A 21,920-nucleotide genomic window follows, 5' to 3' on the forward strand; every position below is an offset into this window, starting at 1 on the left:
TCATACACATAAGAGAGATTGAGTTGGGCTATTGACTGTCACAAGCATCCATGGGAACAAGGAGTTCCCTGGAAATATTTCTAGAGTCTTCTTAGAATGAGCTTCATATGGAATATTGTTTTGTTTTGTGGATGGAGGTAGGAAAACGGGGAGGAACTCATAGAGGGAGGCTTTTTATGTTAGTGTTTGTCACATTTCCTTTCTATGAGAATGAGACTGTACTAGTAGCGTGGACCAAGGGAGAAGCGAATCCTGCTTGTAGCGAGAAGGAGATAGGAGTGGACAAAGATCAGAGAAATGCCAGCCACAGAAAAGAACAGAGCTAATAACCCTGGAATTATTTCACACCCTCCAGAACTCTGCCTTTATGTGAGGCTGACTGCCTTGGCCCATACCCACCCTCAATGGGATGGAGCCCTGGCTTGAGGCCTGCGGCTACTGGGCCACAACCCTTGGTCAGGAAAGACAACTAGGGTAGGTGAAAAGTGAGGAGGTGTTTGGATGTCATAGAGAATGAGGAACTCAGATGCGATTATAAGAAGGGGAACTTACGAACTAAATTTGAACTGGAATTCAATGCTCTCCAGAAATGCTGTTACACATTGAGGTGTAGATACCCTTACTTAATCTGGACGCATCACTGTGTTCACAGGCTAAGATACTCACTGTTGACATATAAAACCTCATTTCTAATAAAAAACAAATGCCATCCTAGGTCAATTTAGTGATATACATACATGTGAATAATTACAGTGTAACTGGGGAATAGCGCATAGACTAACTGGCTATTTGTTGCAAAACATTAGAATTACGCCTTGTGTCTGACTCTGACCTTATCTGTCCTTTAGTCCCGATCCGAATGCCCTGGAGGGAGTCATCATTGATAGAAGTCCCAGTGACAGGTGAGTTATAAGAGATGTACGCATGGTCAGGTGCAGTGATTCGCACCTGTAATCTGAGCACTTTGGGAGGCCGGGGCAGGCAGATCCCCTGAGGTTAGGTGTTCGAGACCAGGCTGGCAAACGTGGTGAAACCCCGTCTCTACTAAAAGTATAACAACTAGCCAGGTTCTGTGGCAGGTGCCTCTAATCCCTGGTACTCGGGAGGCTAAGGCAAGAGAATCACTTGAACTGGGGGAGGTGGAGGTTGCAGTGAGCCGAGACCATGCCACTGCATTCCAGCCTGGGCAGCAGGAGTGAAACTTTGTCGCAATAAATAAATAAATAAATAAATAAGATGTGTAGTCACACACACACAAACAGTGACAGAGACGGAGACTGAGATTAGTGAGATTCCCTCTCAGAAGTGTTCAGGATAACACAGAGTGTCTCTGAAACAGTTTCTTTATCATCGCACTGTATCACGTATCGACAACTTCCACGTTTTTACAGTTGTTTAGAAAAAAAGAAACAGACTATAGAGAGAGGCTTCTGTTACTGTCTTTTCACCTTTTGTTAGTAGCAGTGAAATGCCTTGGACACTCTGATTTTCTGTGTGTGAGACATAGCAGAGTGGGCCGAGGGAAGAGAGAATCCTGTTTGGAGCGAGGAGGAGGTAGGAGTGCACGGGGAACGGTGACGCCCTCAGCAGGAAGCAACAGAGCTAAGAGCCTTGGAGGTGTTCTCCACCCTCCAGAACTCTGCCACCACGGAGGCTGGAGCTCCAAACCTCAAATCACTGTCCCACTGGGTTGTGCTTCTGTGTCAGTCCTCTAGTTACCTGACCCTTTTTGTGGGGCAGGAGAAACCACCATGCTGGGTGAAGGTAAGGAGGTATTGGAGGGCCTTTGAAGCAGAACGTTGAATGGAATAAGAGGGCTGACTACCTGCAAACAGGAGTTGAGTTTGAAATAGCTCCCACCACAAAGTCTGTCACACATTGGGACTGAGGTCATAATAAAGAGGTGTACTTAAACTGAGAAGCATTACTATTTTCCCCAACTTATGATTTTGGTTGTTGTCATATAAATCCTCAGTTGTAATAAAGAAAAAAGACATTCCATATTCCAACAGTGCTATACAAATGAATAGTCAGAAATTAATTGGTTTCTGTCTAGAGTAATGATAGGTAATTTTTCCAATATACAAATTCAGAATTATGTCTCCTATCTGACTGTATTCTTTTATCATCTACTAGTACACAGACAAATGAATTTAAAGGAGCAAGCAAGGAGACACTTACGATTGAAACGTGAGTAATAAATAGTTAAATAGAGACTCCCATCAGCATAAGTGTGCACAGAACTAAACACACACACAGGCACATGAGCAAATCCATCCATCCATCCATCCATCCATCCATCCATCCACCCACCCACCCACCCACACTTCTCTTCAACATGCGTACACAAATTAATCCATGCACATGATGGAAACCTAGAACAAAGAGAAAGGAAACGGACGGACATTTGTGGAATTTACTCTCAGGAGCCTGCATGGCCATATAGATTTTTTTTTTTTTTTTAGCAGAGTTTCCAATTCTTCTCATTGTAGCATTTGTTAGTAACTTTGCATCCTTCTTTGGTGGAGTTGTATAAAGAAGAGCAGGTCACAGGAGAGTTGCTTCCTCCTGTTAGTGTATTTGTCACCCTTAGTTCCTAGTAAGCAGTTTTTTTTATGGGACTCAGATTTCCTGACAGAAATTAATTGGTTTCTGTCTAGAGTAATAAAAGCTAATTTTTCCAAAAAAGTGAATTTAGAATCATGTCTCCTAGCTGACTGTATTCTTTAATCATCCTCTAGCCCACACAGCAGTGAACGTAAAGGAGCAGCCCTGTTGTCACCTGTCAGTAAAAGGTGAGTTATCAATCCATAAAGACACACGTATGCGTAAGTGTGCTTAGAGCTATACACACACACAAGCACAGACACAAACAGATCCATCTATCTCCATCCATACACACTTCTGTCAACACATTTACACAAACAAACCCACGCACCCAATGGAAACAGAAAACACAGAGACAGACGGACATTTGTGGAATTTACTCTCAGGAGCCTGCATGGCCACACAGTGTTTTTAACAGGGTTTCCAGTTCTTCTCATTGTAGCATTTGTAGGTAACTTTGCATCCTTTTTTGATGGAGTTGTATAAGGAAGTCAGTTCATAGGAGAACTGCTTCTTCCTGTTAGTGTATTTGTCACCCTCAATTTCTAGTAGGCAATTTTTTAAGGGATTCAGGTTTCCTGAGTTTGAGACCCTACCATAGTGTGCCAAGGTAGGAGAGAATCCTTTTTGCAACGTAGAGGAGATAGCGGCCAATAAGGAGTAGTGAAGCCCAGGGAAAAAAAGAATGGAGCTAATGGAATGTGGACTTGTCCCACACCCTCGAGAGCTCTGTCCACATGTGAGGTTGGTGCCCAGACCCAACCCAAACCCACCACCTCGTTGGATGCCACTTTCCTTAGGGTACTTCACTATGTCTCATGGGCAGGAAAGACTAGCACGATCAATGAAAGGAAGGAGGTGATGGAGAGTTTTCCCAGTCATGTGAAAACCTCTCCTAGAAATAAATCATAAAGGTGTAAGTAATATGGAAAACCTGATTCAAGTTAATTGTAGTGTAATGTTCAAGAAAATTTGCAAAATGAATGAGATTTTACAGAAGGAATAAAAGGATTGTGTTTAATCAGTGACTGATTAAGGAAACATCTAGGTGAGAATTCTGTAGTTGCCCATTAAGCAATAGTATGTGAGTTTTGTATGTAGTATTGATTTTTAAGCCAATAAATAAATCTTTAAAAGATTTATTAGACGTCCTTATTTTATAGGACGTTGGAGGCACGGGCAAATTAAAATGCATTTCTATTATTATTATTATTTTTTGAGACGAAGTCTCACTGCTGCCCAAGCTGGAGCACAGTCTCACGATCTCAGTTCATTGCAGCCTCCACTTCCCAGGTTCAAGCGATCCTCCTGCCTCAGCTCCTGAGTAGCTGGAACTGCAGTCACGTGCCACCATGCCCGACTAAGTTTTTGTATTTTTCGTAGGGGCAGGGTTTCACTATATTGGCCTGGCTGGTCTTGAACTCCTGACCTCGTGATCTGCCCACCTCAGCCTCCCAAAGTGCTAGGATTACAGGCATGAGCCACTGTGCTTGGCTAAAATGTATTTCTAATATGTACATAGGTTTAATTTATATATAGTTTAATCAATCTCTGATTAATTGACCATGATAAATGAGTCTTTGTTAATTGTTGGACTTCACTTACTGGGCTTATGTGGTAGGATTTGCATACTCTTACTTATATATGTACGTATTTCATATTTATGGAAAATCTACTTTTGGTACAAAAAACGTATTTGCTAATAGTGTCAAAAAAGAGAAATTCACTCCGTGCCTATGTACCTTTTTGCTCCATCAGCACTGCCTTCAGTGACATGACAACAGTAACACATGAAGGGACTTTCAACAAAATTTGAGGTTTAAGTAAATAAAAAACTAGATGTAAACATATATATGTAAATACACACGTAGACACACACAAAAGCATACATGTGGAAAAGAGAGATTCAGATTTGGGAAGTTCATTGGAGCATCCATGACAATACAAAATGTTTTAGACACTGTTTTGTAAAGTCTTATTACTGTAGTATCTGCAGTTACCTTTCTTTCTTCGATCTAGTTGGATAAAAGAGGAATAGGTCTTAAGAGGAATGCTTCTTATTCCTATTCCATTAGTCACCCTTATTTAGCAGCACCCTGAAACCTTAGGAAAATATGAGAATGTGTGTATTGTATGATACTCTACCAGAGTGAGCCAAAAGAGGCAGTCATCCTGTTTGGAGCAAGGAGGAGGTAACAGTGGGCAGGGAGCTGAGGAGCTCTCAACAGAAAAGAACAAAGCTAATAGACCCCGGTCTCTCTGTCTGTTACCACATGAGGCTACTGCCCCAAAGGTAAACCCACCATCAGATTGTATGGAGGCCCTGCCTTGGGTCTGTAGTTACTTAGCCCTATCTGAGGGGCAGGAAAGACATCCATGATTGGTGAAGAGTTACTGGTGGTATTTGAACGTGAGAAGGGAGAAAATTACAAGGGCAAGCAAGGTGGGTATTTACAAACTGAAGTTGAATTTATGTAAATTTTGCCAGAAACAGTAACTTGGGGATTATGTTTAGGAGTAAAGAAATGTGTATAAACTTGATTCATTAAGTTTTTTTCACAGGCCAAAAAATTTCATTACAAACATCTAAAACTTCATTTCCAGAGAAAAATTAAATACCAGGTTTCAAATAAATAACTGATTAATGTCAATTTTTCAGGGTAACTAGATTATAGATTGTAGAATAATTATTGCTAATTTGTATCAGAAAAATTAAGTCTAGGATAACATGTGGAGTCTTGCTATGTGCATTTTTAATCCTTTAGCTACTACTCCATTGAATTAAAAAGAGTAATGTGTGGTAGAGTCATCAATGATGGGTGAAATTTCAAAATATGGAGAGAAAGAAGAGAGGGATGTATTGAGATTGGTAAAATTCACTCACAAATGAAGTAATACAGAACTGCACTTAAACTGTGATTCATTAGACTGTTTGTTAAGGCCCAAGAGCACCTTTACATAATGTAAGGTTTTCTTCTAGGAAAAAATGATATATTAATAGTAGACTCCAAATCACTGACATAGACATTTTCAGAGTTCAACCAGTTTATAAATGTAGAGCAATAGTATATAACTTCAACCAGAAAAGTATGTCTCTGAAGTCACTTGACCTGACCTGTTCATTTTTAATCCTTAGCACTGGCCCGGATAAAATGACATCAGTAGTCTTTCACTACTTTGATATATCTTTGATATAACTTGCCTTTCAGTGGTGGTGTCATTGAAAACTACTGAGGTTATTAATTTGGGTCACTTCTAAAGGATCTATCTATACACACACACACACAACACACAACACACATGTATATATGTGTGTGTATATATATACACAGATACATCTTTTAGCTATATATGTAGTATATATAGGTATATAAATATGTATTTGTGTGTATGTAGATACACATGTCTCTATACATGTCTATATATTTTCATATTTAAATGTGTATATACATATCTATATATATAGACATACTCTTTAGCACTGACCCAAATTAATAACATCAGTAGTCATATATATATATCCTTTTATATATATAAGCATGTGTGTGTATATATGAAAACATATATGTGTATATCTTTAGCCTATATATGTATATGTATACATATATAGTTTATATTTACGTGTGTGTGTGTATGCAGATATATCTTGTTTTATTGTGCTTTACTTTATTGCCCCTCAGATATTACTTTTTTTATAAACTGAAGGTTTGTAGCAACCCTGCGTTGAGCAAGTCTCCTGGTTTTATTTTTCCAACAGCATGTTCTCACTTTGTGTCTCTGTCACATTTTAATAATTCTTGCAATATTCCAAACTTTTTATTATCATATCTGTTATGGTGAACTGTGATCAGTGATCTTTGATGTTACTATTGTAATTATTTTGGGGCAACACAAACCATGCCCATATTAAGATGACCAGCCTAATTAATGACATGTTGGTTCTGACTGCTCCACTGACTAGCCATTCCCCCATCTCTCTCCTTCTCCGTGGGCCTCCCTATTCCCTGAGACACAATAATATTGAAAGTAGGCCATTTAATAAGCCTACGATGGTCTCTAAGTGTCCTAGTGAAAGGAAGAGTCACATGTCTCTCACTTTAAACCAAAAGCTAGAAATGATTGTGAGGAAGGCTAGACTTGCACCAGTTCAGCCAAGTTGTGAATGTAAAACAAAAAACAAAATGAAAAAGCCAAAAAACTTTTGGAAGAAAATTAAGACTGCTACTCCAGTGAACATACAAATGATGAGAAAGCAAAACAGTCTGATAGCTAATATGGAGAATGTTTTAGTGGTCTGGATAAAAGATCAAACCAGCCACAGCATTCCCTTAAGCCAAAGCCTAATCCAGGACAAGGCCCTCACTCTTTGATTCAGTGAAGGCTGGGAGAGGTAAGGAAGCTGCAGAAGAAAAGCTTGAAGCTAAAAGGTTGGTTCATGAGGTTTAAGGAAATAAGCCATCTCCTTAACATAAAAGTACAAGGTAAACAGCAAGTGCCAATGCAGAAGGAGCAGCAAGTTATCCAGAAGATCTAGCTGAGATAATTGATGAAGGTGGCCACACTAACCAACAGATTTTCAGTGTAGACAAGATAGCCTTTTATTGGAAGAAGATGCCATCTAGGACTTTTGTATTTAGAGAGGAGAAGTCAACGCATGGTTTCAAAGCTTCAAAGCACAGGCCAGTTCTCTTGTTAGTGGCTAATGAAGCTGGTGGCTTTAAGTTGAAGCCAACAATCATTGACTATTCTGAAAATCCTAGGGCCCTTACGAATTATGGTAAATCAAGCAAGATGGGTGACTAGAGATGCCTGGTGCTTCTCTCCCCTACAAGAAAGAACCGAGGCAACAAATACACATCTAAGATTTGATTAGAGTATCAAAGGGATAGTCCTAGAGTGCAGCAAAGGAGTGGAGACACACCTGTGGTGACTGGAAGTCCCCACAGCATGGAAACACTCAGCCTCTGCAGCCCCTTCTCCCCCGTCTGGATTGAATTGGCCCAGAGAGAGGAGGGACGTCTCATTGCAGGGTGAAGGTAAGCAGAAGATCCCCACCAGCCCCACTGCCATCACAAACACAAAGTCTTTACAACAGGAGAATCTCACAGTCTTTGCAAGCCCTGAGGCCAATTTGGAGTACTGCCAAGAATTATCACAGCTGCATGTCCTGGACTAGGAGTACAAGGTGAAGACTTCCCACCCCCAGAGACCTAAGCTGCAGCAACACAGCACCATCTTGAGACCAGAGTCATCTCTTGAGTGTGCCCTCCTCTGGGGGCCAGTAGCCACTGTGCCTCTCCAGCACTGTAGCTTTACCTTCAGTACACCAAGCCCACATGGGTGGGTTAAAGCCACAATCCCAGCTGTGTGGAGGTTGGTCCCAGGATTGGCTGTAACTCAAGTACTGCAGAGCAGGGAAATCAAGCCCCACCACCACACTTCCAGACAGAAGATTAATCTGCAGTCCCATCCAGGGTAAACTCACTCTTAAGCCAGCCAAACCACTACCTGCCCTCTCCCAAGTGGGAGAGGCCCCTAAGCCTCTGAGCAGCTGATACACCCCCAGGTCAACAGAGTGACTCCGAGCCCATGCTCAGGACCTGAGAAACAGCCCTGCAGGCCCCATCCACCACAGACATGCTCCTGGCCTGCCCAGGAGCCCTCTGCCTTTAATAAGGGCCTGAAAAATAGTCCCACAGGCTGCCCCCAGCAGGCACACCACTGAGTGGGCCTTGCACCTGTGTCTCAGACGTGAGAGACAAGCAACTGTGTATGCCCAAGTCTCAGGGCCAAGAAACAACCCTGGGAGCTTACTCTGGCCAGCATACCCTCAGGCCAGCTAAGCAGCCACATACCTGTGTCCCAGGTTGAGGAACATCGTGGGTCATAGCAGCACGTGGGCTTCCCCTGGCAGGCACCACCCAGGCCACCTGAGCAGCAGTGTGCCCACATCCTGAGCTAGAATAGCCCTATGGACTACCCCTAGCAGATACACATCCAGGACAGTTGAGAAGTCATTTGACTGTATCCCAGGCCGGAGAAACACCCCCCTTGGGCAGTCCTGGCAAAGATACCTTCAGTCCAGCTTAGCAGCCATGCAGCTATATATTTGGCCTATGAGTTCCCCCAGCAGACTGGCCCCAGGCCAGATGAGCAGCTATGTACCCACATACCAGATTGAGAAACAGCCCTTCAGGCCACTCCAGAAGTGCATGCTTCCAGGCCAGGCAAACAGCTGTGTGCCTGCATCCTGGGCCTGAGAAACTGTCCTGCAAGGCACATCTGGCTGGCATGTCTTGGTTGAGCAACTTCATCCCCATGCTCCTGGCTAGAGTGACAGCACCATGGCCAGCCACATAAAGCCATACTCCAAGTTTTCTGATCCACTGTATGCCTGCACACACTCCTACCCTGAGAAACAGCCCAGTGAGCCCACCCTTGGCAAAGCTGCACCACCATCACCACAAACTTCCTTAGCCTAGGCCACTGAGTAACTTGCAAATGTTACTAGTGTGGATCAGAGCTAATAAACTACATGGAGACTACACTTACTGCATCCATGTGGAACCAAGGCCAGTATACCCCAATGGACTGACATCCAAGACCCATTCATACAAATAAATTCATACAAGTAAAGCTACTCCATAAAATTGGAAAAGGTGACTTTTACACCAGATGCATAGAAATCAATATAGAAACTCACCAACCATGAAATGCAAGCAAACATGTCACCTACAAAGGGAAATAATAATTATCCAGTAATAGATCCCAATCATAAATATATGAAACGACAGAAAAAAGAATAATCTTAAGGAAACTCAGTGAGATATAAGGTAATACACATAGACCAGTCAATGAAATCAGGAAAACAGGATTTGAAAGAGAACTTTAGTAAAGATACAGATATCATAAAAAGAACCAACAGAAGCCCTAAGAGCTTAACAGTTCAAGGGATGAAATGAAAAAATACAATCAATGGCTTTACAGACAAGATCAAGCAGAATAAATGATTTCTGAACTTGAAGACAAGTCCTTTGAAATAACACAGGCAGGCAAAAAAGAATGAAAAAAGCCTACAGGATTTATGGGACACCATTAATTTGATCAAATATTCATATTATGGGCATTCCAGAAGGAAAAGTGAAGAGAAAATATGAGGAAAACATATTTAATAAAATAAGAGCATAAAAATTCCTAACTCTTGAAAGAGAGCTAGACATCTAGTTTCAGGAAGATCAAAGAATACATTGAACCCAGACATTATAATCAAATTGTGAAAAATCAAAGACAAAGATTTTTTAAAATAGCAAGAGAGAAGTAAGACACTTATAATGGAATCCCCATTAGACTAACAGCTGATTTCTCAGCAGAAACCTTAGGCTAGAAGAGAATGGGATGATATATTTGAAGTTCTGAAAGAAAAAAATCTTTCAGCCAAGAATATTATACCCAGCACAGCTATCCTTTACAAATGAAGAAGACATAAAATCTGTCATAGATAAACAAAAACAAAGATAATTCATCACTAGTAGACCAGCCTTACAAGAAATGCCCAAGGGAGTCTTACATCTGGAAGTAAAAAGATGATAACCGCTATCATTAAAACATGCAAAACTTTAAGTCACTGTTAGAGTCAATACATAAAGGAGAAAGAGAAAGGAATGAAACCTTATCACTACAGAAAACTACCCAACTTCAAAAGTAAACAGAGAGGAAGAAAGGAACAAAACATATACAAAACAATCAGAAAACAATAAAATGTTGGCAGTAACTCCTCACCTACCAATAATAACTTTGAATGTCAATAGATTAAATACACCATGAAGGATATAGACTTGCTGAGTGGATTAAAAAATAAGACCCAACTGTATTTTGTCTAAAATAAACTCACCTTACCTGTAAAGAAACACATAGACTGAAAATGAAGGGAAGGAAAAAGATATTCCATGCAAATGGAAGCCAAAAGTGAGCAGAAATAGCTATACTTGTTAAAAACCATAAAAAGTGACAAACAAGATTATTATATAATAATAAAGGGTTCCATTCAGCAAGAAATATAATTGTAATATGTGTGTAATTGTAAATATGTATGCACTCAAACACCAGAGCACCTAGACATATAAAGTGAATATCTAGATCTAAAGAGGGAGATAGACCCAGTTACAATAAGAGTTGGGCACTTCAGTATCTCACGCTCAGCATTGGACAAATCATCTAGACAGAAAATCAACAAAGAAACATAGACTTAAACTCCACCATAGACCAAATGGACATAACAAACATTTACAGAACATCTCACCTAACAGCTGCAGAATACACATTCTTTTCATCAGCACATGAAACATTATCCAAGATAGACCATATGTTAGGCTACAAAACAAGTCTCAACAAATTTTTAAAAATTGAAATTATATCAGGTATCTTATCTTACCACAATGGAATAAAACTAGACATTCATAACAAGAGGAACATTCAAAACTGTACAGACATGTGGAAATTAAACAACATGCCCTTGAGTTACAATGAGTGAAGAAAGTAATTAAGAATGAAATTTAAAAATTCCTTGAAACAAATGTAACTAGAAACACAACATACCAAAACATAGGGGACACAGCAAAAGCAGTTATTAAGAAGTATGTTTTTAGCAATAAATGCCTGGATCAAAAAAACTAGAAAACTTTCAAATAAGGTACTGAACAATTCTACCTCAAGAAACTAGAATAGTAAGAACAAACCAAACCCCAAATTATTAAAAGGAAATAAATAATGAAGAACAAACAAATAAACAAATTTGAGGCAAAAATTACAAAAGGTTAACAAAAAGCAGGTTTAAAAATATCAACAAACTGTTAGCTAGACTAAGAAAAAGAGAAGGCACAAATAAGTAAATTCAGAAACAAAAAAAGAGACCTCATAACAGATGACAGAAATAAAAAGAATTATTAGAGACTATTATGAACAACTCTACAATAAATTTGAAAACCTAGAGGAAGTGGACAAAATCCTTGACGCATACAACCTACCAAGACTAAACCAAGAAGAAATAGAAAACCTGAACAGACCATAAGCAAGTAATGAGATTGAATCAGTAATAAAAAGGCTTTCAACAAAGTCCAGGACCTGATGGCTTCACCACTTAATTCTCACTTGTGAAAGGAAGAGTCATTAGCTACAGCAAACTTCCTTGTTGTTCTATTTTAAGAAATTGCCTCGGCCGGGTGCGGTGGCTCAAGCCTGTAATCCCAGCACTTTGGGAGGCCGAGGCGGGCGAATCACGAGGTCAGGAGATGGAGACCATCCTGGCTAACACGGTGAAACCCCGTCTCTACTAAAAATACAAAAAATTAGCCGGGTGACGCGGCGGGCGCCTGTAGTCCCAGCTACTCGGGAGGCTGAGGCAGGAGAATGGCGTGAACCCGGGAGGCGGAGCTTGCAGTGAGCTGAGATCCGGCCACCGCACTCCAGCCTGGGTGACAGAGCGAGACTCCGTCTCAAAAAAAAAAAAAAAAGAAATTGCCTCAGCCACCCCAACCGTTGGCAACCACCACTCTGATCAGCCAGCAGCCATCAACATGGAGGCAACACCCTCCACCAGCAAAAAGACTATGACTTGCTAAAGGCTCAGGTTATTAGCATTTTTAACCAATAACGTAGTTTTGAATTAAGGTATGTACATAAGTTTTTTAACATAATGCCATTGCAAACTTAATAGGCTATAGTGTAGGGTAAACATAACTTTCTTTTTTTTTTTTTTTTTTTTTTGAGAGGGAGTCTCACGCTGTAGTCCGGGCTGGAGTGCAGTGGCCAGATCTCAGCTCACTGCAAGCTCCGCCTCCCGGGTTTACGCCATTCTCCTGCCTCAGCCTCCCGAGTAGCTGGGACTACAGGCGCCCGCCACCTCGCCCGGCTATTTTTTTGTATTTTTTAGTAGAGACGGGGTTTCACTGTGTTAGCCAGGCTGGTCTCGATCTCCTGACCTCGTGATCCGCCCGTCTCGGCCTCCCAAAGTGCTGGGATTACAGGCTTGAGCCACTGCGCCCGGCCAACATAACTTTCATATGCACAGGGAAACCAAAACATTTGTGTGAGTTGCTTAATGCAGTTTTTGCTTTATTGCGGTGGTCTGGAATGAAACCCACAATGTCTTTGAGATATGTCTATACACATTATTTATATATTTTACATCTGTAGACATGTTCTTTTATGTATCTTCATATATATAGAAAGAGAGAAAAGAAGACAAAAATATGCAAAATTCAGTGTTGGGAGTATCCATGAGGAAAGAGTTTCTGGTTAATGATTGTAATTTTCTTTCTTAAATATTAAGTCTTCCAGTGAGCTAAGTCATGTTTACTGTATCCTTTAGATTCATGGGATTCTTGTTATTCAAATATATTTTTCATCACTATTTTGTGTAGCAAATATCTAACGATATATTTTTGCTTTTTTTTTTTTTTTTTTTTTTGATGGCTAAAGTATGTTAGAACGACTTTCCAAGTTTGAAGTTGAAGATGCTGAAAATGTTGCTTCACATGAGTAAGTCAGTTTCAAGTTTAGAAGGAGGGAGCCATTGATGGATCTCTTGTCTTTAGTTAAATAGGGCTTATGCTGAGGCAAGAAGGAAAAAGGGAAACTATGGAAAGCTATCAAGATGTATGGGTGGGAAGGTACACCATATTTACTGCAGTTGAATTCTTAGACAAGTATTATTTTGAAAAAAAAATTCCATCCATTCAGAAATAAATGTTGTTCTAACCTGAAAATGTAGAAAGTATTCTTAGAAGAAATTAATTCCATTAAAAGTTTAAAAAAAAAAAACAGGGATGCAGAATGCTACTTAACTCATCACTAGTGAACATTTCTCATTTTTACTGGGTATTGTGTGATTCCCAATTTTGTAGATTTTGACTATGAGCAAGTGGTATTGATAGCAAAAGCAAACATGTTTTGCTGACTAACAACCTCTTTATGCTCATTGGGATTTTATTCTTATTTGTTTCTAATCTCACTAGAGTACTTCCTGTTGCACTGACCTGAAGGCATTTTATCATGTACTGACTGTAATGAAACAATACATTCTTAAACTGGCTTGTGTCTGAACTGCAGATACATTCAGGAGATTTTTCTTCTGCTTCTTTCTTGCCCAGTTGTATAACCATTCGCCAGCTTGGGTCAATGCTGGAGAGGAAGTATTGCCATAGAGGAAGTTAACTCGCCATAGTTGTAAGCTGTTGGTGTCTAAACAAAGATTGGAAACAAACAGGGCAAATACAAATAGTTCTTCAAATTACCCTGAATTTGCCACTGAATTAAACTGTGTGTCTGCAAATTAGCTATACATTTTCTGTAATGGAGCTGCCCAGGGCTGAAGCAAAATTAGACAGATTAAGCAAGGCAAGCATTTCCTTCTTTCCCCACTCCAAACAAAGCAGGTTTTCATTTCATTTTATTTTTAAATTATAAAGTCTCATTACATAGATATAGGAGGAATTCGCAGTAGTCCCTGTGAGAAATGCTGGTGTTTCATACCAGGGGAATGATCTTGGATTTATAGTAAAAGCTGAAATCAGTGCTGGGCTTCGACATCATATATTCATTAACCTGATACTCAGCAAGTCACTAAACCTCTTTAACTTTCATATTATTCAAATGTAAACTGGTTATGATGCTATCTATGTACTGGATATTGTATTGTAAAAAATTAGTAATAAAACTAAAATAACATGCAAAAATACTTTGAAAACTCTGTAGCTCTGTGAATAGGTTTTATTCTAAAAACTGAAAATAACGTAAGAGTTCACTAAAGGAAAATCAGAAAATACAATCAACAAATGTACCCACATATAGTCATTCTTAAACTTGGATGCATGCACTTCTAAGTTCTTTAAGCATATACTTTTTTTGTTTACAGGTATGAGACCGTACTTATTTTTATTCTTTTGTAAATAACCTTATTACTTCATGACATCATGACTATATTTTTTTGTTAATACATATTCATGTGCACTTACAACATTATTTGTGACAGTTGTGTAATATTTCATGGTGTAGATGTGCTATAATTCATTTAATAGATATTGCTGAACAATTAAGTTTTTACAAGTTTTTAAGTATTACAAAAAATGAATATATTTGAGGCTAAATCTCTGTATATTGTTGGTTATTTGCTTGTTATAAATTCTCAGAAGTGGAAATTCTATGTCAAAAGGAATGATTGTGACACTATTGATGTTGATATGTGCTTTAACATCAAGATGCAAAGTGTACATTTCTCCCCTCCCACACTTAGCACTAGCCATCATTGATTTATTCGATATTAGTAAATATATTTGTTTTAATGCACATTCTTGACACACCTTCATTTACCCTTTCTAAGTTAATATTTCATCATTTGCAAACTACCTTTGCCCAATTAAAATTGGGGTGTTTTTCTGTCTTTCAACTGAAAAGTTAAATCTATTGATCCTTTTTCTATTTTATGTAATATAAGTAATTTCTCCCAGGTTGTCTTGCTTTTCACTATATAAAAGTATTTAATCTTCATGTAATCAAATGTATCTGTACTTTTCTTTGTGATTTTGCTTTTAATGTTATTCTCAGAAAGTCTTTCTTACCCCAAGATTTTAAATATATTCACCAAAATTTCTGTTTTGAATTTATTTTCTTCATTTAAATAAAATATCTGCCCTGAATTTACTTTGTCTTAAGGTATAAAGTGTAGAAATTTACTTTTCTTGTAAGTGACTCATAGTTTTCTCAACATGAAAATGTCATCCCCCTGTATTGTCCTTACCCTGTTTTAGTGATCTAGAGTGAGCAGGAAAACCAGAGTCACTACAGTGTTTTTAGTGTTTTGCATCACGGCCATCTCCCTACCCCCAGAGTCTGTACCAGAGAAAAATGTGTCCAGCGGGAGAGGTAGCACCTGCCTTTAATACAAATCCCATTTCATTAAACATGGTCTTGTTAGTGTCATGTAGCTCCCACCTTCTATTGATAAAAAATAAGTCATGTTCATAGTTAATATTTGTGCTTTTAATTCAACTTTGATATTGATATTGGAACTTTTAGTGTTTTAAGGTTTAGTATCTCGTATCTTTTTCTGTCTCTCTTTTTTTTTTTTTTCCCTGAGCCGGAGTCTTGCTCTGTCACCCGGCTGGAGTGCAGTGGTGCCATCTCAGTTCACTGCAACTTCTGCCTCCCAGGTTCAAGAGATTCTCCTGCCTCAGCCTCTTGAGTAGCTGAGACTACAGGCATGCACCACCACGCCCAGCTAATTTTTTGCATTTTTAGTAGAGACAGAGTTTCACCATGTTGGCCAGGATAGTCTCAATCTCTTGACCTCGCGATCTGCCCGCCTTGGCCACCCAGAGTGCTGGGATTACAGATGTGAGCCACCGTGCCTGGCCTCTGTCTCTTTATTTTTAAATTGTCATTTAAATTTAGTTTTTGTCTCTCGCGTATAGCACATAATGCCTTTAATTTCAAAGTTATCTGAGAGTATTTCTCAATATGCAATATGAGAGTAATATGTTTGTATTTATGATTTCTGGTATGTTTGGTTTTATTTATCATCTTTTTCTTTATTAAAAATACTTTGATATTTTCTTTTTAAATTGGTCTATATTTTGCTATTGATTTGTTTTTATCCCTTGCATTTTTTATTGATATGCAAGTCAGAAGCCCATTTCTAGTCTATCAATGTTTACATTTAAACATATAGAAAACATAATTATGTCATTTTTCTCCATCATTATCAAGAATAAAACTGGACTTATACCTGTGAAAGATAAGAAACGCAGCCTGCCTTTACTTCTGTCTTCTTCCACACCTTGAATCCTAGTGTAAAATTCAAATCAATACTATTATTCATGATTTTATATGATTTATCTTTACTTCTAGAATCATTTATCTACATTTTCACCTGCTACATTTTTATGCTACATTAACAATTATTATTTAGACTTAACCTAATTCTGAGTTTATATTATTTACCATCTTTTCTCTGTAAGTCATCTTCCTTAATTCCATGTTCTTCGTTTTGATTCATTGCTCAGCTGACTCAAGCACTCTGAGTAATTGTTTTTAGGAAAGGTACATGGAGGCTGTGCTTTGAGTTGCTGCATGTTGGAGTGTCTGTCTATTGCTCCCGAGTGTGAACAGTACTTTTCCTGGATATGAATTTATTGAGTCATACTTATTTCCCTGCAAACTGCACATAACTGCTTGAGGCTGCATTTACATAGTACACTTTTTTTTAACCAAAAAAGTCTCAATTGTATATTTACTTGGTATAGTTTCAGTGGACACTGAAACAGATTAAGGGGCTAAAGCCACCCAAGCCACTCCTTCATGCCTTCGTAATCTGTCAGGCTTGGTTCTGTATGGTGACATTGTCAAGTGAATTCAGATTTATGACATTTCCTTGATACCCAGAGATCCAGTAGACTGTGTGGGATCAAAAGTTCTTGTAATAAGAGAATGGCAAGTTGAGGAGAGAATTCACCTCTTTTGGCCAATTGATCCTCCATCTACATCAGCCTTAACTCTCCAAGCCTGGGTGGAGGTGGTGGGTCCAGGTGGAGAGGGGAAGATTAGAAGGATTGGGGATTTCCTTTATCTCAGGTTAACCTAACATCATTCAGCAAAGGCCAATTTTTTTTTTTAACTTTTATTTTTAGGTTTGGAGGTACATGAGAGGTTTGTTACATAGGTAAACATATGTCAGGGAGGTTTTTTTTTTTTTTTTTTTTTACTTATTAGTTCATCATCCAGGTATTAAGCTCAGTACCCAAATTGTTATCTTCTCTGCTCCTCTCTCTCCTGCTGCCCTCCCCACTTAAGTAGACCCCAGTGTCTGTTTCTTTCTTTGTGTTCATAAGTCCTGATGATTTAGCTACCACTGATAGGTGAGAACATTCAGTATTTGGTTTTCTGTTTCTGCACTAATTTGCTAAGGATAATAGCCTCCAGCTCCATCCATGTTCCCACAAAAGACATGATCTCATTCTTTTTTTATGGCTGCATAGTATTCCATGGTATATATGTACCATATTTTCTTTATCCAATCTGTCATTGATGGATACGCAGGTTGATTCCATGTCTTTGCTGTTGTAAATAGTGCTGCAGCGAGCATTCATATGCATGTATCTTTATAGTAGAATGATTTATATTCCTCTGGGTATATACCCAGTAATGGGATTGCTCAGTCAAATAGTAGTTCTGCTTTTAGCTCTTCAAGGTATTGCCATACTGCTCTTTACGATGGTTGAACTAATTTACACTCCCACCAACAATGTATAAGTGTTCCCTTTTCTCTGCAACCTTGCCAGCATCTGTTATTTTTTGACTTTTTAGTAATAGCCATTCTGACTGGTGTGAAATGGTATCTCATTGTGGTTTTGATTTGCATTTCTCTAATCTGTGATATTGAGCTTTTCTTCATATGCTTGTTGGCCACATGTATGTCTTCTTTTGAGAAATGTCTGTTCATGTCGAAGGCCAATTTTGGCAGTGCCCCAGTTCTGCTCAGTATCTGCCCTCTTTGTTCTGCAGTCTTAGGCACAGGCTATGAGCGTTGTCTTAGGATTCATGGCTCTCGGGGTGGAATTTGAGTCCTGTGTTGGAGGCTTCAGTGTGACAGAAACTTCCTGAAGACTTCTCCTCCTGATGAGCTTCCAACACAGGAGGCTTCAGCAGGACAAAAGAATTGTTCCTCATCAGCTACCTTGTCTCCAGCCATAAGGTAAAATAAAGCATTACTGGAGGCTCCATCAAACAGGTTCTCCTTCCTTTGATTAATGGAAGGAGCCCAGTCTTTCGGGTGTTTCTCCTTTGAAGTATATCTTACTAAAATGTCTTACCTCTGAAGTTCATTTGCAACCTCAAATGCGACTCTTGCTAATGTGTATCTGTTCACTAGGTGTCTCGTTTGAAGAGATGACAAGAGCATCATTTACTCCCTATGCTCATTCCTGAAATGCCTTATTTTATTGCAGTGGAAACTGAGATCTGGCCAAAGTTTGATGACTTGCCCAGGCCGGCATTAAAATACAGTTCTCTTCTACCACCCTTTTCTGTCTTCATGCTATACTCCTTGAGTTGATGACCACAAGTTTAAGTTTAGTATTGCCATAAAGTTGGGGTTGGGGCTTTGCATGCAACGGAAATGTTAAACATCCAAAGTTTACTGTCTTATTTGCATATGTTCTGGATAGCAAAGTAAAATACTTATGGAACAGAAAGAATAAAATTTTAGCTATTAGTAAAAAGCATTTTGTCATACAACTTCTGAATAACTTTCTTTTAAAATTGTATTTATAAAGGCCTTTGTTTTTTGGTTAAACTTACAATATATGTTAGAAGAAATCTGATTAATTTTATTTTTACTTCTTTTTGCAGCACCAAGCTTAAGAAAATTGTGCGTTCAATTGTATCATCCTTTGCATTTGGGTATGTGAGACATAGAAAACATCATGTATTAAATATATCTGAGACTTGACTGGGCATGGTGGCTCATGCCTGTAATCCTAGCACTCTGGGAGGCCAAAGCGGGCAGATCACCTGAAGTCAGGAGTTCAAGACCAGCCTGGCTAACATGGTGAAACCCCATCTCTACTAAAAATACAAAAAGAAGGCACAGGTTGCAGTGAGCTGAAATTGCACCATTGCACTGCAGCCTGAGCGACAGAGCAATACTCCATCTTTTAAAAAAAGAAAAAAAAAAAAAAATATATATATATATATGAGACTTAATACTTCAATGAGAAAGACTGAAATAAAAAAACCAAAAAAGCATTTCCACCGTCCATCAGTTGCTAAGTAGCCATGTGCCCCCATCTAATGTAATCTAATTTATCATGGAATTTTGGTTTAAGCTGGACATTAAGACTTGCAAATAAATGGCTTTTGCCTAAGATTAATAGTAACTTATTAATATTGTTTTTCTTCCATCTGTAAAAGTAACATTAATGAAAATCAAATGTTAAAATTCTATAATTATTAGTAAAGTGTTTTATTAAGTACCTTATACATCTAGAATTACTCTTTAATTCTGGAAACAATTTACTTAGACTCTTCTCTACATAAGAGTAAGATTTCATACTATGATACAGATTTATGCAATGTAATTGTTTCCTTTTGAATTAATACTATTTTAATTTGAGCTGCAAGTTTTAAAAAACTACTTTGAAGACTAATTCATCTTCATAGATTAGGCAAATAGTCTAATCAGTTTATGGAGAATGTATTTAGAATATGTAACAGCAAGTGGCAGGAGGTACTTTAGAGTTCAAGACTCATGTACCCATCACTATGCTAGAAGCACCCATAAATATGGAATCATGTACTTGTTGAGAATGTCACTGATGAAAAATCTTGGTCTTTTATGAGCATATGTTACTCATGCTTTCATTTGGTTTTTATTAATAAATTCTTTAGAATTATCCAGATTGAGGGTTTATTTTTTATGAGAAATTGGTATAAATTTCTTATGACATTCTCAAATTTTAAGAAGAATTTACAAACAGACACAGGTGATTTTAATTCAGTTTTACTTTTCTCTTGAAGTGTTGGTCTGATGTGTCTACTATAAAAGGGCATGATAATATCTTGTGAAGTGGTTTGGTGAAAATTTTGTTTATTAAGAACTGCTTCTATTGGGTGAAAAGAGTGACTTTCTGAGATTCTAAGGCATTACAGTTTTTCCTGCCACTGGGCAGCTTAATACTAAATAATAACATTTTGGTACCTGATCAGTGGCTTAAATATAGTATAGCTATAGGGACAAAAGCCCCTTTATCTTTGCATTTATTTATTTATTTATTTATTTATTTATTTTAGAATATTTGGAGTTTTCCTGGTCTTACTGGATGTCACTCTTCTCCTTGCCGACCTAATTTTCAATGATAGCAAACTTTATATTCCTTTGGTGTATCGTTCTATTTCTCTAGCTATTGCCTTATTTTTTCTCATGGATGTTCTTCTTCGAGTATTTGTTGAAGGGTAAGTTTGATTATTTTTATAATGCATTAAGCTATTTTGTACTTTTATAAGAAGCACTGTGGGAGGCTGAGGTGGGAGGACCCCAAGGTCAGGAGTTAGAGACAATCCTGGCCAACATGGTGAAACCCTGTCTCTACCAAAAATAGAAAAATTAGCTGGGCATGGTTGTGGGCGCCTGTAATCCCAGCTGCTTGGGAGGCTGAGGCAGGAAAATCATTTGAACCTGAGAGGCAGAAGTTGCATTGAGCCGAGATCACGCCATTGCACTCTAGCCTGGGTGACAGGGCAAGACTCCATCTCAAAGACAAAACAAAACAAAAAAGAACAGAAGCATTTTAAAATAATTCACAGGAGCATTCACCACCAACTGACTTAAGAGCCTTTGGGCCTTATGAGAACATTGGCGGTAGTGTGGCAGTAACCCCCATGGCCTGTGTTTGAGGTGGCCGTGGATTGATGCTCCTCTGCCTTTGGAGAGGAGTAGAAAGAGTAGGAGGGACTGCATCTTGTGGTTTGAGTGACAGCTCAGCGATAGCACAATAAAATACTAGGTAGACTTTTAAAGTTTTTGATCTAGACCCTGATTCCCAGACAGCGCCTTTGGATCCACCCACAGGCTGGGAGAACTTGCCATCCTGAAGAGAAGGACACAGGCCTGGCTGTTTTTACCATGTGATGACTGTAGAGCCCCACGGCCTTCAGCAAACTTATGCAATAGCTAAGGAGAGGCTACAGCAGGTCTTGGGCAAGACCCAGTGCTGTGCTGGCCTTAGGTCTGACCCAGTGTAGTCACAGTAGTGGTGGCCACAGGGGTGCTTGTGTCACTCAACCCCAAGCTTTAGGTGCCTCAGAACAGAGAGGGAGAGAGACTCTGTTTGGGAGAAAGTAAGGGAAGAGAACAAGAGTCTCTTTTTGGTAACGCAGAGAATTATCCTGGATCTTGTCCTAGACCATTAAGCAGTACCACTATGAGTCTGCAAGAACCACAGAGTTTAGGAGGCTTGGGGTGCCCCCTAAAGCAGAGACAGCTTAGATCACAATATCCAAGTTCTTTCAAGTATCTGGAAAGCCTTCCCAAGAAAGATGGGTATAAACAAGCCCTGACAGTGAAAACTACAATAAATACCTAACTCTTCAATGCCCGGACACCAAAGAACATCTGCTAGCATCAACACTTTCCAGGAAAACATGACCCCACCAAATGAACTAAATAAGACACCAGGGGCCAATCCTGTAGAAACAGAGATATGTGACCTTTTAGACAAAGAAATCAAAATAGCTGTGTTGAGGAAACTCAAAGAAATTCAAGA

At 38.9% G+C, this 21,920-nt stretch overlaps 1 protein-coding gene across 2 annotated transcripts in view; it reads left to right on the forward strand.

Annotated features, from left to right (window-relative positions):
- TPTE2 (transmembrane phosphoinositide 3-phosphatase and tensin homolog 2) overlaps positions 1-21,920 on the forward strand; it is a 94,383-nt gene that overhangs the window by 15,937 nt on the left and 56,526 nt on the right. Inside the window, exons 2-7 of one of the 2 annotated variants that reach the window (XM_025364343.1) lie at positions 849-902; positions 2,137-2,190; positions 2,742-2,795; positions 13,084-13,143; positions 19,009-19,059; positions 20,449-20,610. In XM_025364343.1, the coding sequence (XP_025220128.1) occupies positions 849-902; positions 2,137-2,190; positions 2,742-2,795; positions 13,084-13,143; positions 19,009-19,059; positions 20,449-20,610 (435 nt within the window). The remainder of the gene's footprint in view (positions 1-848; positions 903-2,136; positions 2,191-2,741; positions 2,796-13,083; positions 13,144-19,008; positions 19,060-20,448; positions 20,611-21,920) is intronic. The other variant, XM_025364344.1, reaches the window with a different exon arrangement.

This window comes from Theropithecus gelada, chromosome 17 (assembly GCF_003255815.1).
Source record: "Theropithecus gelada isolate Dixy chromosome 17, Tgel_1.0, whole genome shotgun sequence".
Classification (NCBI taxonomy): domain Eukaryota; kingdom Metazoa; phylum Chordata; class Mammalia; order Primates; family Cercopithecidae; genus Theropithecus; species Theropithecus gelada.